Source organism: Mastigoproctus giganteus, chromosome 7 (assembly GCF_048544385.1).
Source record: "Mastigoproctus giganteus isolate SK-2022 chromosome 7, ASM4854438v1, whole genome shotgun sequence".
Taxonomy (NCBI): domain Eukaryota; kingdom Metazoa; phylum Arthropoda; class Arachnida; order Uropygi; family Thelyphonidae; genus Mastigoproctus; species Mastigoproctus giganteus.
Genome location: NC_143581.1, coordinates 88,706,444 through 88,718,271, shown reverse-complemented (window position 1 = coordinate 88,718,271; position 11,828 = coordinate 88,706,444). Strand labels below are relative to the sequence as shown.

The following is an 11,828-nucleotide window of genomic DNA, read 5'->3' as shown; positions in this document are numbered from 1 at the left end:
AGTCAGTGGTTTTCAACCGGGATGCCGCAACAACATTCTTAGGGTGCCGTATAATTTCGGTTTAAATTACTTAAAGTACGGTATCCATTGTACCATATCTTTTTAATTTTGTGGTGATCTATAATTGATGCTTTATTCAGTACCTCTATATAAAGAATAAAATTATTATATAAGGTATATATTAAAAGGTCGAAAACCACTGTGTTAGGTGTTTCTTTTGGCCTAGGAGTGCCGTGAAAAAATTACTGGGACACTAAGGGCACCGTGAACCGAGAAAGGTTGTGAACCTCTGTGCTAAGTTATATAAAATAATAATAGTAATAAATTTAGAGATTAAATAATTTGAATCTAAGCCATAAAAAGCAGTTAAAAATTTAGAATCAAAAGAAAGATAATATAATGAACACATATATATATACAAAAAGAATTGGATCTAACATGCAGAAAATTGAGTAGGGGTGCCACAAAATAAAATAAATTATTTAGGGGTGCCGTTATTAAAAAAAGGTCGAAAACCACTGCAGTAGATTCTTGATTTTTCGAGATACAGGGTAAAAATAAAATCCTGGTTAATCCAAAAATATCGAAAAATGTTCAGCAACAAACCTAAAAAATATTGCGATAGATAAAAAAACTTTACATTGCAAGCAGATATTATTACCTATAGGTAATGATGTTTGCTTGCATTGGCTGTCAAAGGGTGCCGATGGGGGGGGGGGGGGGTACAATAATTTTCACAATATTTTTTACAAGTTTTGTATAAACTTAAAAAGTCTTGATATCTTTAAAACGTTTTGTTTTTAACATTTTTATTCATTTTAATTATACAAAAAATAGGACAGTAAGCGAAAATCAATTCACTTAGAATAATATGTAAGTATAGATTTTTTTTTTTGCAACTTTTTGATGCATGGTTCTTCAAATATTTCTTAAAACCATTTTTTCCGACAGAATTATCATCTTGCTACCCCAGGTAGTCAAGGAGTGCTTCTGCGTGGTTAAAAGCAAAGCTGTGGCTAATTTTTTGTGACAATATCAACTCTTCTTCAGGTTCACCATTATTAATGGTGGTGTTAGTACCTCATGGCCAGCTAAATCTTTGTCAGAATTAAGCCAATCATTAATTGATTGCTCATCGATATCCCAGCACTCCCCCCCCCCAAATTGTTGCAAATTTGGTAAAATTTCTGGGGCAGCAAGACAATAGTTCTATCAGAAAAAATGGTTTTAAGAAATATTTGAAGAACCATTCATCAAAAAGTTGCAAAAAAAAAAAAACCATAAGTTGTAATAAGTTGTATTATATTTATCCCCCACATTGGGGGGTAAATATTTTATGAAAATATTTCCATCACCTAATTTTAGAATTTCCTAATTCATTAGGATGACTTGGTGTGTTATCTAATAGCAGGACAGCTTTCTGTGGCAAATCCAGTGACACCAAATAAACACTGAAGGCACAAATTTAGTTCTAAACCAACTGGAAAATATCTCATCTATCCAGGTTGACTTATTATTGTAGTAATCAACAAGTAAATTTACATACTTGAGAGTATGTAAAATTTAAATATTCAAGAAAGCCCGTGGTTTTTTTGCCATTCCAATTCTTAGCAGTTTCAAAGAATGAGACCGAGCAGCCAGGCTGTGCAAAGGTACGTGGGGGCCCAGAGGTGGAAGGGGTTAAAGGGCCTCGTTTACTTATGTTGAGACTTTGATGGTTCCCCCTAGACTGGAGGGATGTCGTGTGGCACGTCCAATGTAATCCCATTTGCACAACCCTGTCAACACTATTAGCACTGCAAAGAACTGTCAATCTTTGCATTTTATGTCCTGGAGCTTTTACCTTGGTTTTGTAAGCCAAAGCTTTTGATAGAAGACATTTCCAGTACAATCCTGTTCCATCGGCATTGTAAATTTGCTCCAGCACTAGTTCATTGGTCTCAATAAATATTTAAGACTCACTGGTGACGAATAACATGCCTGTTTAAACCGCATCAACCACCTGGAAGATGTGTTAAAATGATTCTGCAATTTTAATTCTAATTACACAGTACTGCCATAAATACTTGCAAAAGCAAGACTCCCTTAAAAATAGAATTATATTGCAGAGCGGTGGGTTTTGCATCATGTGAACCTGTTAAAAAAAACCATATCAATGTATGGTTTTCTTTAACAGGTATCAACTAGTAAAGGAAGCCAGTGAAAATGGAATGAGGAGATAAAGAAAACAGGACTACTGTCATAGGTCTTCATAAGGCTGGACAGGATGCACCTACAACTTTCAAACTTCTGAAACCACTTGGAATAAGCCGAAGATTTGTCTACAGGGAAATTGATAGGTACAACGAACAGAGAATTGATGACAGGCCCCGGTCTGGCTGCCCAAGAACTGTGAGGACCCCTGCAGCTATCGAGGAGGTGGAGAACAGAATTAGTAGGAATCCCCTACGAAAACAGAAATTCATGTCCAGAGAAATGGGAATATCACCAAGATCGATGTCACGCATAATAAAAAGTGATCTAGGGATGAGTGCCTACCACAGGAGAACAAGACAGTTCCTAATTCCAACTCTGATAGAACGGAGGTGCAAAAGATCAGAGGCACTGCAGCATTGATATGTGAATTGTAAACATCGACAGATACTCTGCACAGATGAAAAGATTTTTACTATTGAGAGCTACAACTGTCAAAATGACACGGTGTATGCCCATAGCTCTGCAGAGGCATGTCAGGCCATTAAAAGGGGTCATTATCCAGCATCAGTGATGGTTTGGTGGGGAGTCTCTTATGAAAGTGTAACAAAGATGCATTTTTGTGTTCGGGGGGGGGGGTGAAAACCAGTGCAAGGGTGTACCTGAATGATATTTTGGAGCCAGATGTGAGATCCCTCGATCAGACTCTCTTCAATGGTCAGCACTGGATCTTCGAACGGGACTGAGCACCTGCCCACAAGGCAAAGATCACCCAAACATGGCTGACTGAGAATGTGCCAGAATTCATCAATCATGACGAATGGCCTCCTACCAGCCCAGATCTTAAATCCACTTGATTACTGTTTGTGGGCTATTTTGGAAGGGATGATCTGTGGTAAAAGGCACGCCACGTTGGAGAGCCTGAAAAGATCACTGGATGTTATGCGTACTTCTATTGATGAATGGCCAGAACATTTTAAGGTCTTGTGTAAAAAACACCGGAGGGCATTTTGAATGAGCATTGTGTTGCTTCATTTGTTGGGTGTTCAAGAATAAACCCAGTTTTGAGTTCCTGTGTCTTATTTTGTGGCTACATGCAGAAACACGTGACAGTATTTATGGCAGTACTGTGTAAAATTAATTTTAAAGTTGATTTAAATTAAATTTGTTGGCTTAACCAAAACACCATTTGCTTGTCGAGGTCCTCATATGTAGACTGTTTCATCATTTTTCTGATAGTCATGCCTTTAATGCTATCAGATGTGCCTGCAAAATCTAAATAGCTTTCCTTACAGTCGTGTGTGATTTGTTCACCAGCATTGTGATGGTTCATTAGATTCAACAGATGTACCCATTGTCAAACTTTTGAATAATTTGAAGTTTTTGTTCAATTGAAAGCACAGCTCTTTTGTATTTACCCATAATTTTTGTGATTTCTAAACAAAAAAACTATTTACTATAAAAAAATTTTCGACCCTTCTGACAGCGAAACAAAATTTTTCTTTTTGTAGTGTAATGGAACACAACTGATGCAATGCACTAATAAAAAAGCTAAACATTTATTCTCTTTCTATTGTTTATTTGAGCGGCGACGAGAAGACAACAGGGGTTGCGGGATAATAGGTATATTCATCTCTAAATCACGACTGTAGCGGCGCTTCTTGGAGCTGATTTACGACTTGCAAAACATCTGTTTATACCTATTCTATTTATTACTTGAATTTTAAGATTTCTGGTGGATAATTTTTTTTTTTTTTACTTTGGAGTCTTGTAGTGTCCCAGTTAATATGATCCTAGTAAATAACGTCTGCTGTAAGAATAAAATAACTTTAAATAAATATAATAAAGCACTTATTATTTATTACATTGGTTTTTTTCCCTAACCTGTACAGCTATCAAATCATTGAAGCTGGTTTGTTATAATAGAGCTCTCTTGTCATTAATAAAAATGTGTCAAGTATTCTACAGACACACCACATTCATCCTTTAAAAATGTTTTCTACATTGTATTTATCAGCTACACAAACAAATACAAATTTGGTATGCTGCAACCATGTTAAGAGGATACTGCCAGCTTATTTCATCAGATCAAAATCTGTTGAGTAAACATTTCTTATTGTCTTTGCTGCAGCTTAAATGTATAAAACAAGCATAATTTTAATATTAATATGTAACTAGCTTATGAATGAGTTTGAAATTCTCAACCTGAAATTTTAAAATTCAAGCTACCCAATTTCACCATTATAAGCTCTGCCATTTATCTATTTTTATTTTCTTGATCATCTGTTCTATATCATCTGACAGTTGACCAGTGTTTGTTTTGAAACCCTCAAAGTCACCACCACTTATGCTCAGAAGTGTAGCTGCAAGTGTCAACCACCGGTACTCATGTAGAGAAATGCTCTGAGAAGTCACTTTTTTTTTTCATAGCTGTCAAGCACATCCCTAAATCTAAGACTTTTCTTGGAGTTTTAAATAGGTTTGGGCCAAAATGCAATACTATCAGAGGTTGAAATGGAAAATTTTACAAAATGGAATGATTGATAAAATATTTTTAATGGTTATTATATTACTGATGCACATGTGAACCGTAACAGTATTCCAGTGAACTGTGGTCCATTCCCCCATGCATTCTATTTTTTTTATAAGAAGGCCTTTTGCTCCACTACACAACTCCTTTCTTGTCACTATCTTCAAAAACAAATCCCTAATTTTCATATAGCAACTTGTATACGCAAAAATTGCAAAATGATTTCTTCAAATTGTTTTGCAATTTTTTTCGTTAAATTCTTTTAATTTTATTTTTGTGTTAAATTAATTTTTAATTATTTGTTACTCTAATGTATGATTTTCGATTTTTTCGTTTTAATTTCTGGAAAGTATCATAGGGAAGTGTTCTACGTATTATATTGAGGTAAACTTCTCTTATTTTACAAATACATTCTTATTTAATTTTCTGATGCAAATCAGTCGCTTTCCTTTTCTTGATAGATTTACTAGTACCTCTTATTGGGCATCATGGATGGTGAAAATGAAATTTTCTGTAAAGAACTTCATAGGGCTAAGATGGAAACACTATCACCTCACGCGAGGTCACTACTGTAAAACAAAAACAATTTGCAGCCAGTTTATTGGGCTTTTCTGTTAGTGCATTCTATTATAAAGGTAGTAAACTTGATCTTACAGCATTTGCAATAATACCGACAGATGGAATTCTGTGGGCTTTTACATTATGGTGAAATTTTGAATTTGTGCATGCAGTGTTCGTTGTTATTAACTGCTTTTTTTTTTTCTTGCTTTTTTAAATTTTACAATCCTAAAATAAAGAAAATTCAGTGAAAAAAAATTTAAGTAACACAGGCTTACATAAGTCGGGGACTTACCATATATGATATCGAAATTAATCTTTGCATCCAGTTCCTTTGTGACAACATCATAGTATCCAAGACTTCTCCTTAACAAACCCATGCTGTGTCTGAAATATAACTGCAGTCTTGCCTAGATGATCCTGCAGTGCTTTACCATTATTTGTCCTGGAACAGAAGTTAAACCAACAGGTCTGTAATTACTCGTGGCAACCTTCAATCCCCCTTTGTGAATATTTTGTGTGTGTACACAAATTATGTTGTTTTTTTTTTTTTTTTTTATATGCTCATGAATGAATGCTGATCTTTTAAGCAGGAGTGGACAACAATCAGCTTCAGCTCATTTTATACAAGGAACATCAAAAAGTTCTCCTCCCCCCCTGTTCTGTGTATTTTATGAATGTTGTTTTATTGACTACATTGCTTGTTTATCTAATAATGTATGGCAGAACTTTCACTGCTCTAACTCATTTTTGTTACACAGTTGAATGTGTGACAGTATGTCATCATGGATGAAGTTTGTCAATCCATTATCAAACTCCTGTTTTTGCAAGACAAACAGCCAAGGACTATCCATGAAGAGATATCTATCTATGGTGTAGGGAGATATCTGTCCATCATATGATGATGTAAAATGGAGTCAGTTCAAGTGCAGCCGGGAGAGTGTCCATGGTGAGGAAAGAAATGGGCAGTCATCCACATCAAACACTGCTGAATTCGTGGAAAAAATTGAAGAGTTGATCTTCAGTGACTGCTGGATAAAAATTAAACAGATAGTTGCCAAGAACGTGATAAGCTATGGATCATAAGAGCATAATTTGCAATGATTTGAATATGAATAAAGTTTCAGCATGATGATTTCCTCACTTATGTCTTCAGAAAAAATAACAGTAGGCCTGCTCTGCTGAATTGATCACCATGTGTGACAACAATCCCGACATGTTTTTTCCCCGACTAGTGACTGTGGATGAATCATGGATACATCACTTTGACCCAGAAACAAAACAGGTTTCAGAACAATGGGAACCATCCATCATCACCACCAAATCCCAAAAAGGCCAGATTGCAACCATCTGCAGGGAAGATGTTGCAGCTAATTTTATGGGATGTGGGCATTATTCTCACAGATTACCTGGGTATATCAATCAATGCACATTACTACTGCAACTTACTGAAGCAGTTAAGGAAAAGCAATGTGGAATGCTCAGCAAAGGCATGCTGTTAATTCACAAAACCACACTACTGTTGCACCCACTGATCTTGCTTGGAAATTAGAACTTCATATATTGCCATTATTCTCACAGATTACCTGGGTATATCAATCAATGCACATTACTACTGCAACTTACTGAAGCAGTTAAGGAAAAGCAATGTGGAATGCTCAGCAAAGGCATGCTGTTAATTCACAAAACCACACTACTGTTGCACCCACTGATCTTGCTTGGAAATTAGAACTTCATATATTGCCACACCCTGCTTTCTTTCCACAACTGGAATCATTTTTGTGTGGAAAGCTTTTTTTTTTTTTTTTTTGGCAATGTAGAGGCAATTTCTGTGATAGAAGCATGTTTTGAGAACAAACTGAGACCTTATACAAAAATGGCATAAGTGCTACAAAAGATGGGAGAAATGTGTAGTTTTGGATGATGTTATATAGGGGTAATCTATGTTCCAAATTTCACCCTTCTGGGTTATGTAGAACATGTCAGGGGAAAACATTTTGATACCCCGTACTAATAACGTTGAATGTACAGATTAAATAATATGTATTTTTCTTAAAATACATAAGAGGTGGGGGGGGGGCTCTAAATTATACTTTTAAATTTTAACTTCGGATTTGTGGTTTTTAAGCCATAAACATGAAGGGCCACTTATTTCTTTCAGCTTTGAGAGCATACTTTGCATCTACCCCAATTCCTTCAACATTTCCACTCTTCTGAACTTAAAACTACTTCACCAATTGCAATTTCTGCCTTTCAAAAAAGATTTTGCCCAAGTTTCTCTAAGAAATTCAAAATAATTCCATTGCATAAAGCATGCATACTTAGTTGACTATAGTGATAAAAAGGAATGCCACCCCTCAATGAAATTCATAGATTCCAACTCAAAATTCTTGATCATGTGATAAAATTTTAATGCATTTACTAGGGTTTGTTTTACCTTTAGAATAATTATATTAATAAACAGCAGATGATTATAATAATCCATAAACCCATTAAGGTTTACATTAAAATTACTGTTATGATTTTTTTGTGTACCATGAAAAAGTTGCATATATTTATTGTTTATTTTATAGAAATTTTTTATTGGCAATTAAAACAGTAGCAACAATATGAAAGTATGTATAATGTGTACACTGAATTCATTATACAAAGGGTCTTCAAACAGTTTTATATTTCCATTAATATCAATTATGGCATGCAACTATACACTGCACTTGATACAGTGTCTGTAATACAGGATCACAAAAATTTTAATATTCCAAGTGCAAACTGTTTATATAGAACAATGACTGTATAACACTGAACTATTACAGAGAATATGGAGATCTTATCCAAATGGGAAAAAGTTTAAATATTTTTATTCAATAAATTATTGGACTCTTTCTTGGCACACAATTCAGTTTCTGGTATTCAAAATGCCAAACTTACTTTAAGGAAAAACATAAAATTACAAAATTCTCCAATTCTTAACAGAACACTAATATAAATAGCTCTTATAGCTATTGATTCTTGTACAGGAAGAAAGGAAGAATGAATTTCTCCTTTGTATACATGCACATACATAAAAAAAATTTCCTTTACAGTTTATAATTAAATACTGTACAAATTAAATATGCTAACCTCAGAAGTTAATGAGTATAATATAATTCACTGAAGCATGAGCTGTGTAATATTTTTCTGCAGTATAGTGTCTCTAACAGCATTAAAAACAACTTTGATATTTTCTGTATCGATGGCAGTTGTGAAATGATGAAAAAGAGGTTTTTTATGGTCCCTTCGTACGGAATCAAACATATTAAGAATAAATTTCTGTGTGTTATCCAGATTGTATGGATCTCCTTGAAACTCTGGGAAGAATTTTGAAATGTCAGTTGTCTTCGTTTCAACCTTTTCTTTCAAGAGATCTGTTTTATTCAAAAAAAGAATAATGGACACTTCTGAAAAATTTCGGTTATTTACAATAGTTTCAAATATGTTTTGAGATTCTACAAGTCGATTTGTGCTCCGATCTTCTAGTAAAACTTGGTCAAATTCACTGGAAGATACCAAAAACAGAATAGATGTGACACTGTCAAAGCACTGAAACCATTTTTGTCTCTGTGACCGCTGACCACCCACATCTACAAATCGGAAAGGAATTTCATTTATAGGAATAGTAAATTCTGTTATACCTTTTGTAGCTTTTCGTGCATGTAGAATATCTTGATTTGTTGGCACATATTCCTAAAATATAAATAAAATACAATTACAATGAAATACGAGAATTTTTTTTTTTCACCTTTATGATAAATATTATAGCAACACAACGATACAAACTCTCTGCAAATGAATTACAATCTAATAAATAAACATGCCACTTTTAAAATTTAAAACCAGTCAACAATTAATTAACATATCAATTTTTAAGAAAATTGTTTAGAACAAGAAACAAACTATACTTAGCTTATTTGTATTTTTACTCTTCTTTCTAATACCAACATATTTGGAACTTTTAGTACACTAATACCACATAGGAGTCTAAAGCCGATCGTTGACACTGGATTTAAATTTTACTTATCAACAAAATGCTTTTAGGTCGGTCAATCAATCACTCAAACTAATCATGTTATAGTCTGTTACACACATACCAATCAGTTTATCTGTTACTTGAACATGTTCACTCAATCAATTGGAGACAAAGACCAATAGATTGACAGTAGCCACTGGCAGAGGTGAAAGAGATTCTTGCACTGCTTCTATTAGAATGAGCAGAAGCCTGAAAAACAAGATGCATGATATTTCAGAGACTGTTGGGAGCCATTGCGGTACTAGTAAACACATAGGTTGTGTTAGGGTAGCTAAGAATAGAAACAGGTGCAGGTATACTTGCGTGTACACCAATGCTAGGAGTTTAGTAAATAAATTTGATGAATTTGAGGTATTGCTCATAACATCAAAGGCAGATATTGTTGGGATATCAGAGACGTGGTGTCACACAGATATAAGGGATGCAGAACTGCAATTTTGGGAGTACAACGTCTACAGAAAGGATAGACAGGATAGGAAGGGGGGAGGGGTTATGCTATTAGTTAAGAAACACATAAAATCCAAGGAAGTGAAGCCAGTCGACATCGCTGGACAGTGCAGTGTTGAGTCAGTTTGGTGTGACATAAGCATTGGGAGATCAAAATTGAGAGTAGGAGTGTGCTATAGGCCTAATGACTCTGATGAGTATAATAAGAAACTGTACAGGGAAATAGAGTGGGCCAGTAAATCAGAGAGTCTTATAATGGGGGATTTTAATTTCCCAGATATTGACTGGAATTTGTGGGTTGGTCACTCACACACTAGCAAGGCTTTTGTGGATTTATTGGATAATTGTTTTCTACATCAGCATGTTCAGGAGGCAACTAGAGGGACTAATACTCTGGATTTGATTATCAGCAGTGATTCTTCATGCATTAAGAATCTGCAGATAAATGAACCACTAGGTGGCAGTGATCACAGTGTGCTGAAGTGGGATTTACTCAAAGAGGTAACTACCATTCGGGGTAAAGGGAAGGGTTATTGCTTCCGTAAAGGCGACTACGATGGACTGAGACAGTATTTAAATTCTATACAGTGGGACCAACTGATGATGTTACCAACAGCAAATTCAAAATGGGAAGCATTCAAAGAACTTATCTTGGAAGCTACTAGGCTTTACATACCAACTAAGAAATATTGTTCAAGGTTTAGGCCAAAATGGATGTCAGATGAACTAATGAGGCATATGGCAGAGAAGAAAAATGCATGGGATACTTACAAATTAACACATGACACAGAAGCCTATGATAGATACAAGTTGATATGCAACCAAGTTACAAAGGAGGTTAGGCAGGCGAAGGCAGATTACGAGAAATCCTTGGCAAGGGATGCAAAGAAAAACAGCAAAGAGTTCTTTACTTATGTAAACTCTAGAAGGAAGGGGATGAATCAGATTGGTCCACTTGATATTGATGGGTCAACTGTTGATGATCCTGCTCAGGTAGCTAACAAACTAAATGAATATTTTGCATCGACATTTACACATGAGGAGTTATTCAGCAAGGGAATGCCAGAGGTGTATTCAACTCTAGTAGTAAGCTACAGAATCTTGAAATAACTGGGAGTAAAGTGGAGGAGAAACTGTTGAAGATAAACACAAGAAAGGCACCCGGGGTGGATGGGATCTATCCAGTTATATTAAAGGAGGCAGCAAAGGAAGTAAGCAAACCCTTAGACATAATTATGAGAGTTTCCTTGGACTCATGGGAGGTACCCATAGACTGGAAATGTGCAAATGTGACCCCAATTCACAAAGGAGGATCAAAGGCTGACACAAGTAATTATAGACCTGTGAGCTTAACTTCTGTTCCAGGAAAATTAATGGAGACACTGGTTAAAGAAGCACTGCAGGATCATTTAGACAAGACTTCAGTTATAGCTCGGACACAGCATGGTTTTGTTAAGGGGAAGTCTTGCCTGACCAATTTGATTGGATACTATGATGCAGTCACAAAAGAACTGGATGCAGGGAATAGCTTTGATATTATATACTTGGACCTTAGAAAGGCTTTTGATACTGTTGCACATGGAAGACTGCTACACAAATTGGAGCAGTGTGACATTGGAGGCAAATTGCTGCTATGGATAAAGGGGTGGTTGAGGGGGAGAAGACAGAGAGTGGTAATCAATGGACACTGCTCATCGTAGACTAATGTTATTAGTGGAGTCCCTCAGGGCTCAGTGTTGGGTCCATTATTGTTTTCTGTATTTATAAATGATATTGATGATGGTATATCAAGCTTAATGTCCAAGTTTGCAGACGATACAAAGGTTGGCAGGGTTGTCAAGGACACTACTGACACTATGCTACTGCAACAGGATCTGGAAAGGTTGAGCAGATGGGCTGAGAGGTGGCAAATGAAGTTTAACATTAACAAATGTAAAGTGCTACACATGGGAAACAGCAACCCCAGAGCAACGTATCAACTCTGTGGTACTACACTGACAGTGGTAGAGAATGAAAGGGACTTGGGGGTGGTTG

The 11,828-nt window shown here is 35.6% G+C and overlaps 1 protein-coding gene across 1 annotated transcript in view; it reads right to left on the bottom strand.

Moving 5' to 3' along the window:
- Positions 1-8,428: 8,428 nt before the first annotated feature.
- The window catches only part of cta (Guanine nucleotide-binding protein subunit alpha cta), a 75,930-nt gene continuing 72,530 nt past the window's right edge, over positions 8,429-11,828 (bottom strand). The window contains exon 3 of the mRNA XM_090376997.1: positions 8,429-9,004. Within this exon, the coding sequence (XP_090233123.1) occupies positions 8,429-9,004 (576 nt within the window). The remainder of the gene's footprint in view (positions 9,005-11,828) is intronic.